This window comes from Equus caballus, chromosome 1, assembly GCF_041296265.1.
Source record: "Equus caballus isolate H_3958 breed thoroughbred chromosome 1, TB-T2T, whole genome shotgun sequence".
Classification (NCBI taxonomy): domain Eukaryota; kingdom Metazoa; phylum Chordata; class Mammalia; order Perissodactyla; family Equidae; genus Equus; species Equus caballus.
The window spans coordinates 166589715-166613785 of record NC_091684.1 but is presented as its reverse complement, the minus strand read 5'-3'; the positions used below and the strand labels follow the sequence as shown (position 1 = coordinate 166613785).

The following is a 24071-nucleotide window of genomic DNA, read 5'->3' as shown; positions in this document are numbered from 1 at the left end:
CAATTGGGGGAAAATAAGGCCACCTATTCCAAAGGTTTCAGTTTCAACTTTGTGGCTTTTTAAGGTCAGAGGTTGTCTAATACTTTTTTTCTCCTTTCCTCTTTATCTCTGCAAGATTAAGAATTGCATCCAGGACTTGTAAATAGAAGCTTGAGAGATCATTTTGTAATTCTCAGGTGAAATTTCCTAGATTTCTGAGAGATGGATTAGTGCCCAGATTGACTCTGTTGTGACCTCGACTCAAACATTGAACTGCTACAGCATCACTCTTTGGCTCTTAGCAACCTAATTACCTTAAAAAAAAAAAAAAAAAGGTAGAGAGACAGGCTGCCAGCTGTCAGGGATATCTCTTGGAGTGATTTTACATTTTTTCCCTCTAAACCTGCAACCAAGCACCACGCATAGTGAAGGACATTTAAAAACACTATTACTGAGAATCTGTGAATGTTGCTAGAGGATTTTGCATAGCTAACCCAAAAAATCAGCTTTTAAAACCAGTCTTACCCAGAAACAGAAAGATAAATGTTTCCTTGTTTATGAGCCCCAATTTTTAGTACTGGAATGTTGTTTTTCTCAGAGATCGATGTTTTGAGTTAATTCTACCCTTTTAATTTTACCTGTGCTTGTTGATATGAAAATCTGAAAAACACATGAGAGACAAGTATAAAAAAGAAAATGATTCAGAAGAAAATAGGCATTTTCTTTTATATTTGGCAACTACAGTTGAGATTGGGGTATGTTTAACAAAGTAAATCTGGACCAAGAAAAATGATCTTCGTGCCAATCTTTATAAAAATCAGAATTCCTTTCTTTCAAACACCTCAACCATTCTAATCTGTTTCATATGTGTATTAATATTGTGTTCAAGGACATGCAATCAGAAAGCCTTCTACTGCTCTGGTGTGCAGCAGGCAAAGGTGATGGTCCAACATTGAGATTCCTAGTAATCTAAATATTTAGAGTGTAAGTAGTTTGTAATTATTTAGAATAGACAACTGGCGTGGATACTTGAGCCAGTTCATTTTTTCATGAAGGGCGCGTGGCACAAAACTGGCACGTCTCAGCTCTTATAGCTGACAAACGCATTCCACGAGACAGCAGCGTGTCGATGGTATGAAATACTACAGCACTCGTGGTTTGATATAGACATTATATGGCTGGCCCTGTGTCGTCATTAACCTGTATACTAGTTATTAACTTCTGAACAACTTGTGAAGAAATTATATGTGAATTTTTAAGTCATACTACCCTTGTCTTTTCACATTGATCTGTGCAGCTGTAACATTTAGAATAGAAAAACTGCCGGAGAGAAAAAATTACAGCCCACCTATAACCTTCTGTCAAACCAAGTCTGAAGTGACTTTTAAACTTTGTGTAGAATAATTAATTCATGAAATATTTTCAAAATAAATGTTTACATTCCATGTTTGATCAGTTAGGAAATAAGAATACTGATTTAAATTCATATCTTCCAATTACTGGCAAAAACAGAAAAATGTAATTCTTGTAACAATTATCCTTTCAAAAAGCATAAATTATGGAGATGAATATCAATCAAAAGTAATATAGTCTAATCTAAGGGGAGGAGTGTGGGAGGAAAACAAGAATGTGGTTTGTCTGTATTCCAGGAGAAAAGAATCAAGTCAAAATGAGATCTGATTCTTTCCAAGTTCTTCTGTGTGCATCATGCTTGAGTGTAATTTCACATGCATCTTGATGTTCCAAGTATCATTAAACATCTACTAATCAGAACAAATGTTCTGCCAAATTCCATTTATTATCTTAACTATTTAAGGCATTGAGCACCCTAGATTTATAAATATATAATTAAAATCCCTACTTAAAAAAAATAAACCTAGATGGGGGATTTACATTTTTCTTAATCTATGTTTACACAAAGAGATCTGTTTTTAAATATTACATCAGATCTTTGTGAGCTCAGATAAATCAGTGTGATACTTTGCCAAAACTGTTTCTAAAAATGATGAGTATTGATGCCGTGTGGTCAGGAATCCTTCCTTGTGGAGTTTTTGAATTCTCTTGTTACTCAAAATGACCATTTTTCCAGGTCCTTCTGTTGTTCTCAAGAATATGAGCTTAGATGCTACGGATGCACTTCATCATTTGCATGCTGTCAGCCATATGCATCCTCAATTACAGATATTCCAGATGAAGCAAGCACAGCTCTAGAAACATTTCTGCCTCTTTCTAGATAGGTCTGTAACTGGAAATGTTTGGTAAGCTTGGGTGCTTATATACAGAAACTCAAAAAGAGCCTAGCCACTATGAAGAACAAACCTGCCACCCACATTATCATGGGTTCTATTTCAAGATTCTTTCGTTGATCAAGGCATTTCTATGACCCCTGTTCCAATTATTTTGGTGTTTGTCCCAGTGAAGGAAGATTGGAAAATAACTTGTAACACTTGGATGCACATGGAATAAAACACGTTCGTGTTTCCTCAATTATTTTGAAATAGAAATATATTTGGAACCATAAAAATTCTTACCAATGAAAGTGTGGCATGTATTCACAACAATGGCATTATTAATGACTCGTGTAGAATGTTTGTTTTGACTTACTTGGGGTCATTTCGTTTGTTGACTCTCATCTAGGCCCTGTGTATATTGTAAGATAACTTGGTTTGCAGGTCCAGTGAACAAAACAAACTTACCATGTCTGAATGCAGATGGACTCGTGACTTTGGATCTTACAAATGCTAGAATTTCATGAGGTTTGTTGTAAAGAATGTGGTCTCAATCACCTCTGCACATATCAGTTAGGACCTTGCTGAGATTTAATAGCAGAAATCATGTAAATTGGAAGGATTGTATCATATATATCATAGGCCTTGCATGGGCGCTACTCAGTACTTCCTTTCCCCCTTTTTTTTTTTGCTTATTCTCCCCAAATCCCCCCAGTACGTAGTTGTATATTTTAGTTGTGGGTCCTTCTAGTTGTGGCATGTGGAATGCTGTCTCAATGTGGCCTGACGAGCGGTATCATGTCTGCGCCCAGGATCCGAACCATCGAAACCCTGGGCCGCAGCAGCAGAGTGTGCGAACTTAACCACTCAGCCACAGGGCCGGCCCCATCCCTTCTCTTTTTTTTGCTAACTGACCTCAGTAGTCATAGAAGTCCCTAAAGCTATTGTAGCTAAGAATGAGCTAGGGATGTTGAAAAACTCATTCATTCATTCAACAACTATTGAGGACCTGCTACAGGCCAGGCACTACTCAGGGTTCTAGGAATGCCTCAGTGAACAAGAGAGACAAAAATGTGAGTCCTCACAAGACTGATGTATTTAGAAGATGGAAAGAGGAAGAGAAGGCAGCACAGTAGGCAGAATAATTGCAAAGATAGGAAGAGGGCCAAGGTTTTGTACTGTCAGAGAAAGCAAGAGAGGCCATTTTCAAGTTGAGCTGCAGAGTCCCAAAGGAAAATGGGGAAAAATCCACCCAATTGGGTAGGGAAGCCATTAGTGATTTTTGTGAGCATTTTCACTAGGATGGTAGCAACCTAAACCAGATTTTTGAGAATTACGCAAAAAGTATGGTGAAGATGCAAAGACAGCTAACCAAAACTCTTTTGTCACTAAACGTAATGGGAGACTTCATCTTGAGGAGGGGGCAGAGTTAAGACAAGTGTTCTGGTTTTCGTGGGGGATGGGCAGACGTGAGAGGAAAGGAGGACTTGAGCACTTTTTAGGTAGAAGTTAAAAGGCAAGAGAGGTACCTATCAATGAAAATGCAAAAAAAAATTTGCTTGAGAAGTTCTCAACATAAATATCAACATATCTTGAGCATAAGTGATGTCCTAGCTTTTTGTTGTAAGATACGATACTGGCTTATTTTAATGTGCATTCTCATGGTATATAGATCCTACTTAATGTGATTTATTTAAAGGAAAGGTTGACTTTCATTTAACCACATGGTGTTCACCATTTCTCTAAGGCCATCATCTAAACATACGTATAAACCTATACACAGGGGGCATATGAGTTGTGCTAGTAGCTTCCAACTGACAATCCCCTATAAACCCTACTGACTGATCCAATATTATATAAACTCTGCAGTGCTTTCCAGTTAGAGTATTTCTTAATTTGTTCTGAATACATTACTTCTGAGTTTCTTTCACTTCCCATGAAAAATATATTAGGAAGCAAGACAGGTAACGTCATCCTCATTTTACAGAGTAGGAACCTGAGGGAGAATTTGCAGCTTACAATGCTGTTGGAATAACAGGCCTTCTGCTTTTTAGAGCTCCTGCAAGTACTGGAGGAAACTGTTCTAATTGCACTCTGGAACCGACTGTCAGTTTTGATAGGTCATATCTCTCTAACCTGGGAAAAAACTATCAATCTATTGCTTAAAAGAAAATAATACATTCAAGGCACGTTTTTAACCTAGTACTCTGATCCTGGCTTTGGAGTCTGGCTTAAGAAAAAGACTAATAAAACACTTCAAGCTGGCCTGGGATTAGAAGATGGTATGTCCTTTTTCCTTACAGAAGCAGAAAATTAGAACCTTGTTGACTTGAAAGCACTTATTGATCAACTACTATGAGAAAATCAGACCCAACATAAGTAATGGGATAGAAAATAGACTGTGAAAAAGTGGAAGACATTTGCCATCACATTGATAGAGGCAACGTAACATCCTGCTGAGCTGAGCTTTTAGTGGTTATTCACTGACTTGCCTGGCCATGTTCTCACATGGCTGCAATGTTAGAATGATGTTGAATGTGGCGGTACCATCTTAGAAGATTACCGCAATTCCCATCCAAGCCCTGAGCTAGAAAGAGAAAGCTCTGGAAATTGGGCCACAGGAGTGAAAATGCCATCAGATTGATCAAAAACGTTAAACTATTTCTTCAGGGAATTTGGACATTTGTGCCTCTTTAGGACATAGGTGCTTCTTTAGATGCTTTTGGGACTTATTTTACTCTGTTGGAAAGATTTTGTTGCAAACAAAATCTTGCTAAGAAGTCCAACTGATAAGTGGCATTTTATTAGTGTGTATTTTACAGTTTTAAATTTTTATAAATGTATACATATTACTTATTACAATGTCAATCTTTAAGATGCTTTTTTAATTGACATATAATTTTACATACAATAAAAATTGCCCTTTTTAAAAGCGGACCGTTCTATGACTTTTGCAGTCACATAACCATACTACAGTCAAGATATAGAACATTTCCATCACCATAAAAATTCCCCTGTGTCCCTTAGAAGACGACCCCTCTCCCGACCTCAGGCCCTGGGCAATCATTGATGTTTTTTCTGTCCCAATAGCTTTGACTTTCCCAGAGTGTCATATTAATGGAATCACATGGTATGTAGCCTTTTGAGTTCAGCTTCTTTTACTTAACAAAATATATTTGAGATTCATCCATGTTGTTGCGTCTACGAGTAATTCATTCCTTTTTGTTTCCGATTAGAATTCCACTTTGTTCCTGTACCACAATTGTTTATCCTTTCACCAGTCGAACATTTGGGTGGCTTCCAATTTGGGGTGATGTATTAGTTAGGGTTCTCCTGAGAAATTGAACTAATAGGATGTATATGTAGAGAGAAGGAGACTTATTATAAGGAATGGCTTATGTGATTATGGAGCCTGGCAAGTCTCAAGATCTGAGGGTGAGTGGGCAGGCTGGACACCCAGGAGAGCCAGTGGCCTAGTTCCAGCCTGAAGGACAACAGGCCTGAGACCCTGGAAGAGCCGATATTGATAATTTAGTCCTAAGGCAGGAAAAAGCCAATGGCTCAGTTCAAAGGCAGAGGAGGATTTTTTTCTTAGGAGGAGCAGAAGTCAGCCTTTTTGTTCTGTTAAGGCCTTTAACTGACTGGATGAGGCCCACCCACATTAGGGAGAGCAATCTGCTTTACTCAGTCTGCTGATTCCGATGTTAATCTCATCTGTAAACACTCTCACAGACACACCTGAAAAATATGTTTGGCCAGATACTTGGCCACCCCATGGCCCAGTCAAGTTGACATGTAAAATTAATCATCACAGATGATTGTTAATAAAGCTGCTAAAAATATTTGCATGTGGATTTTCATGTTAACATATGTCTTTATTTCACTTGGGTAAATACTTAGGAGTGGAATTTTTGGGTCATATGGAAAGGATGTATTTAACTTTATGAGAAATGACCAAACTGTTTTCCAAAGTAGCTGTACCATTTTACATTTACGTCAGTAAACTATGAGAGTTCCAGTTGCTCCACGTCCTCCCCAGCAGTTGGTATTGTCAGATGGGTCTGTTTTCCTCTCCCTCTTCTTCCCTCTCTCCTTCTCTCCCTCCCTTCCAATGGTACGTAGTGGTATCTCATTGTGGTTTTAATTTGAATTTTCTCAATGATTAGTGATGTTGAGCATCTTTGTATGTGCTTATTTGGTATCCATATATCTTCTTTGCTGAACTGTCTTTTCAAATCCTATACCCATTTGGGGAGAGGGAGTTTGCTCTTGCTATGTTCTGGGTCCAAGTGCTTTGTCAGATATGTGTTTTGCAAATATTTTCTCCTAGTCTGTGGCTTATCTTTTAACAGTGCCTTGCAAAAGGCACATTTTAATTTTGAAAATGCCCAATTTATCAATTTTTATAATGGATCATGTTTTAATGGCATATTTAAGAACTCTTTGCATAACCCAAGATCACATAGATATATGTTTTCATGAAGATTCCTTTTTGATTTACACAAATTTGAATTGAGGGATTTTAAATGTTGAGTCTTATGTCAGCCATGGCATCCAATTACTTTCTATGTTGTATTTTACTAACAGAAAGTCTCTGAAATTTTAGAAAATACATAGTTACAAATGGAAACAGTTTTTGGAAAAGAATTCCTCGCTTACAATTCCGGGGTTCTAGTCAATTCAAATAATTCCTAAAATTGAAACATAAATTGTAGGAAAATTTTACTTTACAGTTGAATCAGTAACAATTAAAAACTGCTGGAATTATTTTTAATCCTAAACATCACCCTGTCAAAAAGCACCAAGTATACAGTTAAATGCTAAAATCATCTATCTGTTACTCAACTCATTCATGGCCTTGTTATTGAATAACGGACTGTTTCACTGATGGGGGGGTGGCGGGGGGGGATGGGGACACATGGGACATGGAGGACTACGCAGAGCAGATGAGCCAGAGCCTCAGCTGTGCTTAATTGAATATGGTGCACGTGTGCTACAGTAGCACACTTACTTGTGTATGCATGTCTGAATTTTTTTTTTTTTAAAAAAAAGAGAGGGAAGAGACCAATGCTGAATAGCAGCTTTCCTAATCAATGAAACCATTTTTTAAAACATCTGAATAGATCCAGAAAGATGTCAGGGAAAACTTTGCATTCCAAAGACTGCAAAACAAATCAAAACAAGACAAAACCACCAAGTGCCTTGGTACTGCACGTGCTCATGGTATCCAAATGTGCAGTCTTTGGTATAACCATGTGTATTTTTTAAAAAGCAGTTTTTGAGGTTAAATATACTTTTAGAATAGCACTACAACTAAGTTTCGCAGAACTGCTGAAACACCCCTGTGGACTCCTAGAAACCTGGTTTGTAAGCTTTCTGATCTTTTTCTGACCTGTTTCTCTTACAGATGAAGAACATAGCCAGAGATAAGCAAATTTAAGGTCATCCAGCAGTCTTATGCTGAACTAAATCCAGGCACTCTGACCACTATTTTAGTGTTTTTTCCATTACCTGACCCAGCCTCTCTAATTATGGTAGGAGATATTTCTCATTTGGTTCATTAGAGAACAAAGACCATACTCAATTTTGTGAGCCCTTTTCTGGCATCTCAACTTATGTCCTGTATAATGAGTCTGCCTTTTGGCTAGAGTGAGCGATTTTTGGAAATTTAAGACCCTTCCCTTCCTAACTTCCTTGAGAGGAGGTGTCCTAGGCCAGGGCCCAGATCTTAATGAAAAACACGTAAACCCTCTTGTTTGCTTTCCTTGTCGATTAGCCTATAATTTTAAACCCATTCAATGGCAGATTTATCAAGTGACTAATCCCTGGGAAGACTCGACGTGGCAAGCAGAAGGTGGTTGTGGCCTAGGCAAACATCATTGGTCATTTGTTCAAATATTAAAGTAGGGAGCCAAATATCTCCTTGCTTACTCATGAGAATATATTCAGGGAGGTTAGTTATGAGTGTTTGGGCCTGGATTGGCTCTTGACTGGGTCATGAAAGCAACCCGGACCACTTGAGATGACTTTGCTGGACAAATCGAGCTGTATGGTTCTTGATTTTCTTCAGTTGTCAAGGAAAAAGTTATGTCTGAATAATAATATTCATGTAATTCATGTATTCAATAATGTAAAACCTACGCTAGCTCATCTGTCTTGAATATTAGAGATAACGCATAAGAATCTTTTTTCAGCTAGAATGTGAGCTTCTCAAAGTATAGATTGTTTCTTAATTGTCATTTCTCTGATACTTTTCACGAGGTCTGGTGCATTGTAGATGCTCATTAAAGCTTGCTGGAATATCAGATGGTAGAGAGACCATAGCCTCGTCTCACTTTGGTATAATGAAGACTTGTTTACAGTCTATCTGGTTTATATAACACCACTATGAAAAGTAACCCTGTGACCGAGTGGTTAACGTTCCACACACTCTGCTTTGGTGCCCCAGGTTTGTGGATTTGATCCCGGGTGCGGATCTACTCCACTCATCAGTCATGTAGTGGAGGCATCCCACATACAAAAAAAAAAGAGGAAGACTGGTGCAGGTGTTAGTTCAGGGCTAATCTTCTTCAAGCAAAAACAGGATTGGCAACAGATGTTAGCTCAGGGTGAATCTTCCTCACAAAAAAAAAAAAAGTAAGCCTGTAAGTGAGGAATTTATCATAATCACTCCCCTGAGCCGCTGCTTGCTACCAGAGAGCTATAAGATTTATAAAGATATGGAAACAATTTTTCTAATCAGTAACCCTGGAGTTTATGCATACGTTTTATCTTTACTTTTAATACCAGAAAGAACTCAACTGGCCAGTCCTTACTTGCTCTCATTTGATAATGCTATTTAAGCAACTTACTATCATTCTTCATTTTCTACCCCTTTCAATTAAAAATACAAACAAAGTTGGGAGTATGTGAGGCAAACATAATTGGGGAATCTACTTCATAGTTTCCAAAATGATACTATTGGACAGATGTGTGTTGGCTATAGGATGACGTTCCTTCATAGACAATGCAGGAGTCAAGAAAGAAATATGAAAGTGATTGCTGTAGTTACTTGAAGAACCTCTGTTTGTCACAGTATTAAGGACCAGGGTTTACCATCTGTTGATTCTAAGCTCACATATACTCTGGAATGGGTCATATATACCTCTTCAGACTCGATGTAACTTCAGTAGTAATAATAATAGTACAATATAAAATTCCAAGGCCTCTCTCTCAATAGAGAAAGAATTAGTATGTTGGCTCATTGCCTAAAAATGTGCAGTCTTGAGTTTGCTCGTTAGATTTAGAATGACTTTTAGGAAAAATAAGGCCTGAAAATCATTTCCATGGATATCCCAAGGTATATTCATTTAGTGATATTAATAACTTAGAAATAAAATGTTACCAGAATCCCCAGTGAGTAATGATTTCCTTCTTTTATTCCACAAAAGCACTCTGGCTACAAACATGTGTTGTTTTGTTTCCCAGGTAGAAATCTTAGTCCAGATTTCAAAAATTTGTTTTACTTCCCCACTTCTTTCTTGGATGACTCTTCTTAATTATATTTGCTTATTTTCAAATTATATTCCCAGATACTTGTAATAACTATCACATTTCAAAAGAAATGCACAACTTTTGACTGCATACCGAACCACTTGTGTGTTTTCGGAGCACCTTAATGAGTCTTTTGGACCTGGTGTGTACATTGGCACTCATAATGAGAGTTGGGACTCTTTCTTTATGTGGTTTAGATAATACTGTGCATTGTCCTTTTGAAGCTTTCATGAGCAGAGCTGTATTCTAGGAAGTTTTGAGAAAAAGATCTGATGAAGGCTTGGGTGTGGAAATTATTAGCATATTAGAACTAGAGGAAATTTTACTGATTAAGTGTTTTAAACCTCTCATTTTAGATAGTAATAAAATGAGGATTGCAAGAAGTAAATTTGGCTAAGTGCAAGTAGCTAATGACTGGAATAACCAGGAGCAGAATCCAGATTGTTTGACCCTTGGCCAGTGCTTTTCCTCCTCCCCACCAACTTGCCTGAGAACCAGAAAACTTCAGATCTATTATTTACTCAACAATTCCAGTTCTTTCCCAGAAGGATAGAGGGCAAATGTTTTAAGGAAACCATCTTTATAGGGAGTATCTCAATTTTTGCATTGGCCTTATGACTTCCTAAGGAGTATTGAATGGGAAGGATTATTAGTTACTGTGGATTCATGATAAAGTGAAAAGAGCACTAGACTAGGGTGAAAAGATCTGAATTTGAGTCTGTCTCATTGCCAATTTACTTAATTACCCTGTACCTCTCTTCTTCTGGGAAACAGTTAAATACCAGCATTCTTGCAGTTTGTTGCCATAATTAGATGCACTAATTTAATACAAATACATTGCAAGCCATAAGTAGTATATAATGTTGATAGTCAATAATAATTATAATTATGCATTATTATTATTTTAGCCACTATCAATTGATATCAGTTGAAAGTGGTAAAGTAGAAAGAGCATGAATTTTACGATCAACCAGAATTCAAATGCCTTTGTCACCATTTTCCAGCTATGGGGTCTATCACACGTTAACACGTCCTCCAGAATTTCTGTCTTAGTTATACGGATTAAACTGAGGCAGCCAGCACACTCACTCCATGCTGGTTTCATTTTTCTCCCTATCTTGACTAAACATCAGCATGGCAGATGATTACTGGAGATAGCACCATTTTTACACCCGTGTAATTTAACTTTGTACGCTCTGGCATTGCGTGTATTGGGTTTTACTCCTAATTCAACTTAAGTGCTACTTTATCTTTTGATTGCTCTTTACCCCTTCTTTTCCTGCCCTATTTGTCTATTTCTTTATCCCTCCTAGCAAGTTCCAGTTACAGGGATGTATCAACTGTGCCTCATGTTTCCAAGTGTCCCCGAGATGGCCTCTTAGTTATAACACAATGTGATTTATTTCTGATAAGAACAAAAAAATTCATTGATAAGGCTAATTAAAACCAACTACTGTTAGCTTATGGGATTTTTATCAAACCCAGTGCCATTCTTTTCTTTAATAGAGACTTTTGTTTTTGCTGTAGAAGGGGTAAGCTGGCTATGTAGGGAGTTAGTGAAGTCTTTGTTCAACCTTCAAAAACAAAACAAAATGCCAGCATGCCCACCTCCAAAGCCATAGAACCCCCATCTTCTTGCCTTAACTAAGCTCTCTGTAAGAACTGAATCCTATCCCTTCTAGGTGGTTCATGCTCTCCAGCCCCATTTTCCTTTCCTTCCCTCTGCTCGCACTGCACTTTCTGAAGTGGCGAAGCTTCATTGTGCTTCTGTGCAGTCTCTGGGAATTGTCTAGCTTTCCCCAACCTAAGAATGTAGAATTTGGAAGAGTCCTGGAAAAGATGGACTTACTCAAGTTGTACAGCAGATAACCTGAATTTTTACTGGCCCTGGCAGCACCACTGGGAGAGAATGTTCATAACAGCAAAAGGCAAATGGGTGATTTTTCTACAGTGCTTGGCACCATCATGATGTCTTTCATCAGCAGGCACTCTTCCGCCTTCTTTTTGACAGAAAGGTTTGTGGAGACCAGACAAGTGAAAGTTTCCCTCTGTTGCTTGAGTTTCAGTACAGTGTGTTCCTTTGATGATATCTCTGAGCAGTGGTGATGTGGAGGATATTAAAAAGTAATGAGGATTTGGTCGGGAAAGTGAGGACCAGCCCCCCGGAGACTGGGGGAGTTTGCCTAGAGCCTAATTCCTAATCAGATTAGAATCACAAATGTGGTTCACTTCTACTGGATAGTTTATTATATTTATGGGAACAACCTTTAAGCTTACTGTGGAGAGAACACTTATCTGCGGTAAGTATTTTCAATTGTAAAATTAAATAGGATCAACATCGACTTTTAGAAATACCCACACTTAAAAAAAAACAAACTCAATATTTTATCTGAATTATCTAGGCAATAACAACCATGAAATCTTATAGTTTATGCATGGGACTATCAAAGAGGAAGGGGACCACATGTCTCTCTCCTTTTAGATTTTTTTAGAGCTTCAAGTATAGTTGGGTGGGTAATACAGAGGCATAAGGAAGTCTTAATATTTAAAGCTAAAGAAATAATTCAATTCAATAAGCATTTATGGATCACTAACTAGCCAAGCAGTGTGCAATGTTCTGGAAGTTCAAATGTGAATAAGGCATGGTCCCCAACTGCCTGGAGGTTTTAGATTTGCAAAAATGATAAACATAAATGACTATAATGAATGTGACCAGCAAGTTCTTTGGCAACAAAGGAAAACTTTTGTCAAGAAGAATCAAGAAAAGTTTCAGCCAGAAGGTTCAGTTGAGCTTGACTGAATTTTCCTTCAGGGCTTTCACTAGAAAGAAAATGGAGAGAAAGGGTGTTTTAAGTAGAGGAAACACATTTGCAAAAGGGTAAAGATGTGGGAGCAGATCATATGTTTGAATCTGTAGTGGTGCAACATAGGTAAAGTATATAGAAGTATCTGGAAAGGCAAGCAGAGGCCAGGTCTTGAAGAGCCATGAGTAGCATGAAAAGAATTTTAGGCTTATCTGCTGTGTAGAATAACTGTTCTCAATGTGGGTCATGAAGGGATGTTCCCCTTATGGGGACATGTTAGAATTAGGAAGAGACTTTTTTCAAATAACACATAATCCTTTGGAGATTCTGAAGTGACCCAAGTAAAAGTCATTGCCAAAAAGAATTCACCAATATTGTGGTGGTATACTAGCTCAACTGTGTTTGGAGCAGAATAAAGATCAAGAACAGTTACTGTTGTTTTTGACTCTGGCTGCCCATTGGAATCCCTTGGGGAGCTTTAAGGATACCAGCGCAAGGGTACAATCTCAGACTAATGGAGTGATGATCTCTGGGGATGGTTCTGCCCATCAGTATTTTTTGCAAAGCTGTCTAGGTGTTTCTAATAGGGAACAGGCTTAGAAACCACTACATTAGACAGATAAAAATATTGCCAATCAAGTAAAAGGATGATTGAAATAGAATGATTTAATTAGGATTTCTCTCTTAAAGATTGTTAATTTGAATCTTGCTTAGAAGGGGATGAATATGGATTAATAGACTATTGCAAGTAGAAAGAGAATGTGATTAAAAATGAAAGCAATATGAGCAATCAAGTTATGAGTAAAGGAAGATAGATAAAACTTGAAAGACTAGAAAGATGTCAAACCTCAGCGCCCATCTCCTTTCAAATGGTATGTTGGATGAATGCAGAAAATGATTTTTAGCAGAGGGTTGAGGAGAGGGAAACTCATAATTCTTCATATGTCTTAAAGAATATTTATCTAAAAATGAATGGAAGGTTTGTAATTGTTTTGTCTCCCATATATGAGCACTGTGTTCAATGTAACGGAGACTGAAAAGCAGGTTTTAAAAGCATTGTATTCCCTTGACCCAGCCTTCTCTGTGATTTTGGCTGTGGGAACCTGGGCTTGACATTTTATAACAATTCCCAGGATCCTAGGCAAACGTTGTCCAGGAGTACATGATTATCCAACAGAAAGTTCTACTCTCAGTGTTTGACTCACCAAATCATTAACAGTCCTAGCTATGGCTCTAGACACAGGCGGGGCAACAGCACATTGTTTCCATGTGCAAAGTAGAAGTGCATTTCATAGGAAATAAAGTTAAAAACTAACTTTCCCAGAAAGCTTGATTCATGGTATACGTGGACTTGAGACGCTTCATTTGTAATAGAGCCAGGCACAATTTGAAATAATTGATAGGATGTGAACAGATGCAGAAGGAATGCTCTGCTTTAATCACTTTGACTTACCATGTCCTGCTGAGCTTCTGAACACAACCGAGACAAAAATCAATGATCAAAAGGAATTGTGAAACAGAAGGGCAAAGGTAAGTTGTTTCTTCATTTGGGCCATTTAAATTTTAGTGGTCAGACGGCTTCTCACTGTAATCTCAGCATATTGGTATGGAGTACGTGGAAATTCAATATTTCCTTCTTATTTGGTGATTCTTCATATCAGTGAATACAGTTTGTGAGAAGTCATTCTTAGATTGTATGCTTGGTAATATGTCCCCTTACCTTGGGTGTTTGCGGCACAGGAGGAATGTTGAGAGAGGACACCATTTGCAAAGGCTCAGATGCACGAAAGAGCATGGTCCTGAAGGAGGCAAGATGTTTTGTAAGACTGGAATCAAGGACATATTTGGAGAAGGAGCAGGAGCCAAAAGTGGAAAAAGTTGGCAGAAAACGAATCAGAAGAGCTTTCAGTGTGTTCATGCTAAAAAAGGTTTCAGTGTTGGTCTATAAGTAATGGCCAATTATGGAAATAATTTTACAGAATAAAGATCTGCATTTATTTATTTTTAAATCCTCCTGGAACCAATGTGGCCAAACTGGGATCAGGAGGATTAGGTGGCTCTTGCTGTTTGTCTAGGTAAAGAGGACCCAGTGAAAAGTTGAGGCAGTGGGGATGGAGGGAAAGAAATGAATCAGAAATTAATGAAACTCATTGATAAGTAATATGTTGTGAATGAGAGAGAGCAAGGAATCCAGCATGACATCCAGATTTCTGGATCTGATGATTGGGAGGATGGTGATGCCATTAACTGTGAGGAGGAATTTCAGAGGAGGAACAAATGGAGATTTAGCAATGATGAGTTCCTTTTCAGACATGTTGAGTCTGCAGTGACTGATAAAACGTGCAGGTAGACCAGTCCAGAGGATAGTTGGAATTACAGTTTGAAGGTACAAATTTGAAAGTTACAGTCCATAGTAAATAAGTATCATTTACCGTATGAGTACACAAGATGACAGAGAGATTGTGTAGTATGAGAAGGATAAAATGGCAAGGAAGATGCCTAGGGAACGTTTAAGAGATGGATGGAGGAAGAGGAGTCCACAAGATTTACTGGAGAAAACAAGAAGTAGGAGGAAAACAGAGCTGAGTGGAGAGGGCATATCAAACGTCAGGGAAGCAGAGAATTTCAAGGCGTGGGCAACAGTCAACTTTAACAATGCAGCTGAGAGGACAAAATCACTGAAAAGTGCTGACCAAATGTAACCCTCAAATCAGAGAGTTTCGTTCAGACAGTAGGGCCGGAAGCCAAGTGTAATTAGTCGAAAAGGAAATGGATGAGAAAATAGATAAAGCAAGAGTTGTGTGGTTTTTTTATTTTTTCCAAAAATCTCTGCTGTGAAGAAAAGAGGTAGAATGAGAAAGAAAGGATGGCAGCTAGCAGGGATTAAAGAAGGATTTTGGCATCTTTACTTTTGCCTGAGATGGATAGAGCATGGTGCTGGGGGAGCATTCTGAGAGTTGAAACAAGTTGATGTGGCCACCAGCCTCTGACCTGTCAGCAAAGAGACAATGAGAATGATAGCAAACTTACATAGCAGCCACTGTGTTCCAAAGGTTCCTATATATGTTGTTTTACATATATTTATTCATCTACTTCTTCTAACTGCCTTGAGGGTGGATTCTATTACCCCTATTTTACTTATGAGAAAACTGAAGTACATAGAGGTTAAATAACCTGCCCAATTTTTGCTCTACCTGCTACACTAAAGCCAGTGCCTTCCAGAGCCACCAAAACAATGCATAAGTGTATACATCAGCTTCACCAGATTCAGAAGATTGTGGGTGAGAGGTGGAAAGCAGGAGAGGTGGGGACCAACACCTTTGCTGTAGATACAGGTCAGTTGTGTGATAAAGGGTAAGTTTCTCTGTGGAACATGTCTTAGCAACCTTTTCATATTAAAAAGTTGAAGACTGAGTAAAGTTACTGGCTCATCAATATTATTTGATTCTTAACCTTCTTGGAAGAAGGTTAGTTGGGAACAACCAAGAGTTAGTTTGATGTGGCAGAACTGAACTAGTCACTAAAATGAAATTAAAATGTTGGAAGTAATTCAGAGCAGGAATCAGGGCTGGGATATGGGTGGAGTGGGCGGGGGAGGGAGATGGAGATGGGCAGGATGTTGAAACAAAGAGTATCTTGATCACGTAGTTGAATGAAGGTTGAAGTTACCTTCAGGCATTTGGCAGCGGAACTCATGAAAGATTGGGTAAATTTTTATATTTATAGTACATTGTTTGTCCTGACTGCTTAAGCTTTACCTAGTTTTGGGCCTATTCCTCCACAAAGGTGGTATTATTTCGGAATTTTTAAGATGATTATCAATTTGTTAGTCTCTTACTGTAATATTATCATTAGCAACAGTAGCTGATAGTAACATGTATTTGGAACTTACTGTGTCCCAGGCATAATGCCCACTGCTTTTTAGGAAGTATCTCAATTTACATGTATAAAAATCCTAGAGATGGCTCACTGTTGTCCTCACTTGATGCTCGAGGGAACTCAGGCTTGAAGATAGAAAGTTCCTTGCCCAAGGTTGTAGAACTGGACAAGTGGCCAAGCCAGGATGTGCACCAGGTGGTCTGAATCCAGAACTCAAGTGCTTAACCTTCTGCTATATGAGAAATAGATGGTGCCCTCAACCCACCAGTTCTTGCAGAGTTGGGTTGGGGCTGCCATATCCACGTAGGGGAAGATCGGCTTTAGAAGAACCTTGTCTCTGGTTCTACTGACCATAGTTATTTGGGGATTGGTTCATGAGGGTAAAGGTGAACCTAGTAAAAATATAGTTAAAAATATCTTAATGAAAGTAGCGACCTTCCTATGTCTTTATCTTCCCTGACTCTAAGCCAAAAAATATTTCTTTACTTTTTCATTGCAAGAGGGACTTTAGTATACACTTTGGTGTTCTTGATGTTTGTGGACTGAAATGATAGTGAAGAAAGTCTTGTTGACCATAAGAAAGGCTCTTGGGACAATGACTGAATACACCTGTTTCAGTGGTTTTATCCACTTATCTCTTCAATAACTATGTACTTACTGTGCTTGTTGCTGAGATACAGAAATACAGGCAGATGCTGTCCCTGATTTCATCTTGTGGAGTTTATAAACTGATGGGGAGGGAAAAAATTAGATAAGTTCACCAGAAATATTTAATTACTGTTAAATTGGATTTTGGAAACTCTAATATAATTATAAATTTGACTGCTTCCCAGTTAACTGTAATAGGCTAAATGGTTTTGAATGCTGGGATGTACGCTAGTTAATAAGTAAGAGTCCACCAGCTCTGTGCTAATAAGTGTAAAATCATAGACTCAAGGTATGGAAATAAATGAAAAGATGAGTGTTAAAAAGGTTGATGTCTTATAAAATATAGCTTAAAATGCTGGATATATAGAAGAGAAAAATCACAAGTCAACATTCTCATTTTCTATGCCTTTATGTTGCTTATTTATTTCTATATTATGAATGATTATGAAACAGACACGAATACTGATCATGGGCTGCTTTGATATGGAAATTTCTTAGAAAAACATGTGTATCATAGCTTCTTTTTTTTGCACCTTTTGCATCTTCCCTATTGGCCCAGAAACCCCATAAAGGAGACATTCTAAGGAAGACTGTGAGAACAGCAACTCCAAGCCAGAAATATCTCCAAATCAGTTTTTTTTCTTAGAGTTTTCTTTTTCCAAACCAAAAGCAATGAAAGATAGATTCAAGCATGTTCAAAACTTTATTAAAATTTTTGTTTTGTATTTGACATTAAAACCAGGTGAAAGTTCTTAGGCGACAATTTTGCTTTAAGCCTTAATCCATGGTAATTATTCCCACTGAGCTCAGATTAGATGAAACTGTGTGTCTACTCCAAGTATTTAAATCCTTAGAAAATGTATAAAGTGAAACTTACAACCTATTGGATTCTCAAAAGAATATCTATTTTCCTGTGTTTATGTGGACTGTGCAATGGTGGCATGGTGATGGTATTGAGTTTTTTAATTTCTGACATTTGGTTTTTGTAAACTCTTTACTTTCTTTCCCATTGATATCCCTACAGGCTCAGTTTGAACTTCAGACCTTTCATATCCGAGGTGAGCATGCAGTGATAACAGCGAGGCTAGAAGAAACCATTGAAAATCTCAAGCATGAGATAGAACACCGATGGCGAGGAGGATGTGAAGAGATGAGAGATGTATCTATCTCCACCGACGATGACTGCCCTCCAAAGACTTACAGAAATGTGTGCATCCAGACAGACAGAGAGACTTTCCTCAAACCCTGCGAAGGTGAAGGCAAGACAACCAGAAGTAACCAAATAATACCCAAAAAACTGAATATCTCCTCTTTAAGCCAACTCTCTCCCCCAAATGACAGCAAAGATGTCCATGTTCCTCTCCTGTCTGTGGAAGGCATCTCTTTGAATCAGCAGAAGGCATCGCCTCCCCCTCCTGCACCACCCCTACTAACAAGCATCCCTCCCCCTCCTCCCCTCCCACCTGGACTTGAAGCTTTGCCACCAGCACCTCCGCCACCACCTGTGAGTGCTGGACCGCCACCACCTCCGCCACCTCCTCTGCCTCCAAGTGCTGGGCCTCCCCCACCTCCTCCCCCGCCACCACTTCCTAACTTCTCCGCTCTGCCCAGCAGTGGGGGGCCACCTCCTGCTCCAGCACCCCCAGGACTTGCGCCTCCACCTCCTCCAGGACTCTTCTTTGGAGTCAGCTCTTCTTCTAGCCAATGTCCTCGGAAACCAGCCATTGAACCCAGTTGTCCCATGAAGCCTTTGTACTGGACTAGAATACAAATAAGTGATAAGAGGTAAGCTCAACTCCCCTGTCCCATTCTGAGCATGTGAACTCCCAGGATTTTGCACAAGTGATGTTTTATTCTTACCAGTTCAGCATCTGTGTACTGTGGCACTCATTCTCAAGTGTAGTACAGTGAATGCCTTAGATAAACAAGGCTGGAGTGTTTGGAGAAGAATGTCTCCACCAGGTCTCCTCTGTATTCCCTGTGGATTGATGCTAGGAGAAACGATGTGTTCAGCATCAGATCCTTCCTAAGGTAAATGTTCCATTTTATAAACTAGAGAAAAGCTCAGGTCTAAGATAGGGACTTCTCCCACATTCCTGCAATTTGTGAGTAATCATAAAGACATTAAGCCTGAATCTATACTGTAGGTTCAGCGAAGAATTTTAGAATATCTGTCTTGTCTTTAGATGTATTATCAACCCTATAATATGGATATTTAAGAGGTATGTGTAATTTTTCTTTTTTTTTTTTTGAGGAAGATTAGTTCTGAGCGAACGTCCACCACCAATCTTCCTCTTTTTGCTGAGGAAGATTGGCCCTGAGCTAATATCCATGCCCATCTTCCTCTATTTTATATGTGGAATGCCTGCTATAGCATGGCTCAATAAGCAGTGCCATAGGTCCACACCCAGGATCCGAATCAGCAAACCCTGGGCCACCAAAGTAGAATGCACGAACTTAACCACTGCGCCACTGAGCCAGCCCCTAATTTTCCATTTTTCATTAAAAAAAATTAGAAATAGCTGAGTTGTTACTGCTTCAGGTCAGAGAGGAGTCTTAAAATATAAATTTTCTCTGCTTGAACTGTTAATGTCTTTATACTTTGTTGCCCTCTAGAGAAAGTGCTAGTGTGTGGATAGCTAAAATGCATCTTCCATTTGTAGACCGTTTTTTGTTTTTCAGTTTTTTTTTTTGAGGAAGATTAGCCCTGAGCTAACATCTGCTGCCAATCCTCCTCTTTTTGCTGAGGAAGACTGGCCCTGAGCTAACATCCGTGCCCATCTTCCTCTACTTTATATGTGGGACGCCTACCACAGCATGGCGTGCTAAGCGGTGCCATGTCCTCACTTGGGATCCAAACTGGCGAATCCCGGGGTGCCAAAGCAGAACGTGCAAACTTAAACCACTGCGCCACTGGGCCGGCTCCCATTTGTAGACAGTTTTTAAGGCAGCAAGATATAGTTTCTTGGAAACTTCCAGTCAAACAAATGTGATCGGATTTCTTCTGCCTCATTTCAGAGCCCGTCAAGAGAACAATGCGAAAGATGTTGAGTTGTTTCTAAATCACTCTGTGGGTTAGAAGTTCATTTGTTTGCAAAGAACAGCAAATACAGAGCACATTTTTAAACTTAAATTTTTGTACTTATTTCCCAAATCAAGATGTGGTGAATTTTTCAATTTATATAACATTTTGCTTGAAGTAGGCAGGATATTGAACAAAATAATATGCAACTCACGATTATAAAGCAACTGGAAATCGCTATAGGAGGAGCGGGGAACACCTTAAAACTAAGCATATGGTGAACAAGTTAATTATATACTTCATATTGGCTCCTTTCCTCACCAAAAAATAAGGGCCAAGAGTTTATTTGTGGAAAATTCTGATACTTTTTTTTTAAAGCCGATACTTTCTAATTTCCCAAAAGTATGGTTAAAAAAACATGAGGTGATCTTGAAATAGCTATTACCATTAACTAAAATACTAGTATTCCCCTTTCCCCATTCAAGGCTCAGATGACATTTCCTAAGAAATCATTTCCCAAAATATTTCTCTGGAGCTGTGATCCCTTATTATTCTTTTCAAGTTAACGTGCAGCCATTCCAAGGTGATGAATCCCACCCGTCAGCCCTGGAGTAGTGTTTCTGACGGCACATGGAGCTTTTCCACACCTGTCTCACTAGCCTGTCTCAACTTCATTCCTTGCAAGACTTCGTGAGCAACCAATATCACAGATCATAGCAGCAGTGTAACTGCACCGCTGGGAGATCTGGGCCCTTCATTCACTGTTCAAAGTGACAAAGGCAAGCTGGACATGGTTGTTGACTGTGTTTTTCCCTCCTTACATAGTTGGAAATTTTGAGAAAGAAAACAATTGAACACTCAAGCTCTCTTAGTTCTACCATAAATCTAGGGCTTCAGTTTTGAGCAAAATGAAAAGTAGATGGTCGCACCAACTTTACTGCCCTGGGATGTCAGGAGAGCCCTGCCTGATAAATGTGTCACCCTTGAGCCTGAGTGTGGGGCATGGGTGGCAGGCGTCCCCACTGTGAGGCGTGCAGATGGTGCCACAGACACTTCCCACTGCACATTCAGTCTCTCTCACTATGAGCCCCTCAAAATGTTTCTGTACCTCGGAGGGTGACTACTTCTTTTAAACTCAAATGGTCTAAAGATTCTATGTACTATTGATGGACAAAAGTAAGATTATCTGGGATGTGTTCTTGTAAAGGAGATGAAATGGTGTTTTCCTCTTTTGTACAACCAGTGGGGTAAGCACTTTGTATAAAGTACACATAATAAATTTTGGTCTTGGTCTTCTAGGGAATTAGGAGTAAAATATGAATTTTCTCCATTATGTGTACACTGCCTCTCATCCACCTGGATCGCTTGTCACTCCTAGCAAGAGCCAATTTTTAACTGTAGCCATTTTGCCTTCTTCGGTGCCTGTTTTCTGGTTTCTAGAGTAGAGAAGAGATATTTAGTTAAAGAAAGAGAAATCCTCATCTATCTCCCCTTTTGGCTTCTGAATGAGTATCTATCTTCCTAGTGAGTGAGTATCTATCTTCTTGGTGACTATCTCCTCCTCCTCCCCCTCTCCCCCTCCCCCTCCCCCCTCTCCCTCTGCCCCCTCCTCCTTTCCCCTCCTTCCTCCTCCTCTCCCCCTCCTCCCTCCTCCTCTCCCCCTCCTCGTCCTCCCCCTCTCTCCCTCCCCCTCTCCCCCTCCTCTCCCTCTCCCCCCTCCCCCTTTCTCCTCCTTCTCCTTTCTCTTTCCTCTCCCTCTTCTCTTGAGCTAGAATTATATGTTCAGTGGTCAGAAAAGAGTTGACCGTTATGGCAGAGGGTCCACTGTGAGCAAGTCCTTGTTACTGCCCCACAAAATACCAATTGCCCCCAACCTACTGAGGTGATATTCTGACATTCTTCTATTCATTATTAGAAATGCCTTTTCCCATAGAAACAATGTTGTAAATGGTGATGAAGTGCTCAGCCCAACTGCCAAAGCCAATTTGCTCCAGAATATGATTGAGTTATACCACTAGTCATACTGGCCTGAGCTCTGAGTCCTTGGAGCTGGGGCCAAGTGGTACAGGGCAAGGCGGGGCAGTGGGTCTGAACAATCTGCCTTATGTGTCACATCACCTCCCTCTAGGCACCCTCTCTTCAGCTTCCCAGAACCTTCATGAGACCCAGAATGGCAGTCGTTAACAGGCTGCAAGCTCCAAAATTCCTTGACTCTCCTCTCCCATCAAGATCCCCTTTCCCGAGTGCACCGAGATAAGCACTTAACGTTAATAGTGTTTGAAGTTGAGTGAGTGGCGGAGGGGGCCGGCTAAGGAAGGAGCACATAGATGGATGTACTTCAGTGGAAATGTTCTAGCCCTTGGGTGACAATTTCAGATATTCATTATATTACTATACATTATAACTTAGATATGTCACATATATACTCTTAAATGGCTCAAATATTATGTTAGAGCAAATTTAATAAAAAAAAAAAAAAACCAAAATGTAGAGACAAGTGAATGTGGCCAGAACCAAACTGTCATATTTCATGGGAAAGGCAGGCATGCGAACACACAGATCTGAAAAGCCAATGTCGCCTACTGTTTTGAACAAGAAAATCGCCTTTTAGTATCAAACAATTTTGTGGACCATCCCATATAATAATAGTTCTTTTAGTTCCATTGAGAAAATATCCTTTGCAACAAAGGTAAGTGCTATGGATCATAACATATATGTATGTTTAAAAAACAGTAAATGTGTAGATGAGACATAATTTGATTCTGTGTGTGGGCATTAGAAGTGTTTAAAAATAAGATAAGAAAGTAAGTTAAGAAAATAGACATTTGGGAGAAAATGTATTCTGAAGGGAGCCTGGATAGTAACCCATCTGAGTCAGATCTCAGAGGCAGTTCCTCTATATCTGATTTTCTAGATCATCTTCTCTTTCTTTGTTTCAAAACTAGGGTGCCCTTGTTTTTAGAAGACAAAATAAAACACAGTCTCCGTATGGCTGCTGTAGTTGAAATCCCTTTGGGAGCTGCTACAATGGAGTTTTCTGGTTTGTTTTTATTGTTAATACTGTTGTGAGGGCAGGACATAATAAGTCACGTATTTCTAAATGAGCACAGCCTGTTCACATGTATAGGTCCTGCTCTGAGTTGACCTGAGCTAATCCTGAAAACCGTATTTAAAACTAGTAGAAAAAATCCAAAGAGAGGGTCAATCTTCACCTTAGTACTCCATTCTCATTCAATTTAAGAATTAGCCCATCAATGTCTAAAAATTGGTTATCTTTTCAGACTGTATAATGCCCATTTTTACCCATTATGGAAATGCCACAAACTGAGGGAGGAGCAGTTTATATGACCTCAACAATCAATCCTAGGATTTCTGGTCCCATGAGGTTTCTCTAGATAATCTCTCTTTGATTGTATCTAATGACTTTTTTTTTTGAAATGTGTATTTGCTTTAATGTTCTATAGTATATATTGACTTTAAAAAGAATATGTAGCACTAAAAGCTTTTCTCCAAGCTTTATTAGGGTTTTACATCTGTTTTTAAAATGAGTTAAAAAAATTAGAGACTTAATTGTATTCTATTCTGTTTTGGTTCTTAAGTTTAACTTGTCATTTTCTCTTTTAAGCCAAAATGCTACACCAACCTTATGGGATTCCTTAGAAGAACCTGATATTCGAGATACTAGTGAGTTTGAGTATTTATTCTCCAAAGACACAACTCAGCAGAAGAAAAAACCTCTGTCAGAGACCTATGAGAAAAAAAACAAGGTCAAAAAGGTATCTAGTGACTATAGTAATCATAACCATATATGTATATTTTGTCGTATATGGAGATTTGTTATGTGCTACTGGTTTGCTTTCCCTCTGTTTTCAAAAAAGTGTTTTGGAAGGTTCTGTGTCTTAGATGACAAAAACAAGCCAATAATTTGAGAAATCTGTACTTGATGTTTTGGTCACATAATCTGAATTTTCAAACTAG

At 38.9% G+C, this 24071-nt stretch overlaps 1 protein-coding gene across 9 annotated transcripts in view; it reads left to right on the top strand.

The window, feature by feature from the left end:
- The window catches only part of FMN1 (formin 1), a 385713-nt gene that overhangs the window by 180192 nt on the left and 181450 nt on the right, over window positions 1-24071 (top strand). For all 9 annotated transcript variants that reach the window (XM_070239334.1, XM_070239339.1, XM_023620627.2 and 6 more), the window contains 2 exons: window positions 18096-18856; window positions 23719-23869. In XM_070239334.1, coding sequence (XP_070095435.1) covers window positions 18096-18856; window positions 23719-23869 — 912 coding nt within the window. The remainder of the gene's footprint in view (window positions 1-18095; window positions 18857-23718; window positions 23870-24071) is intronic.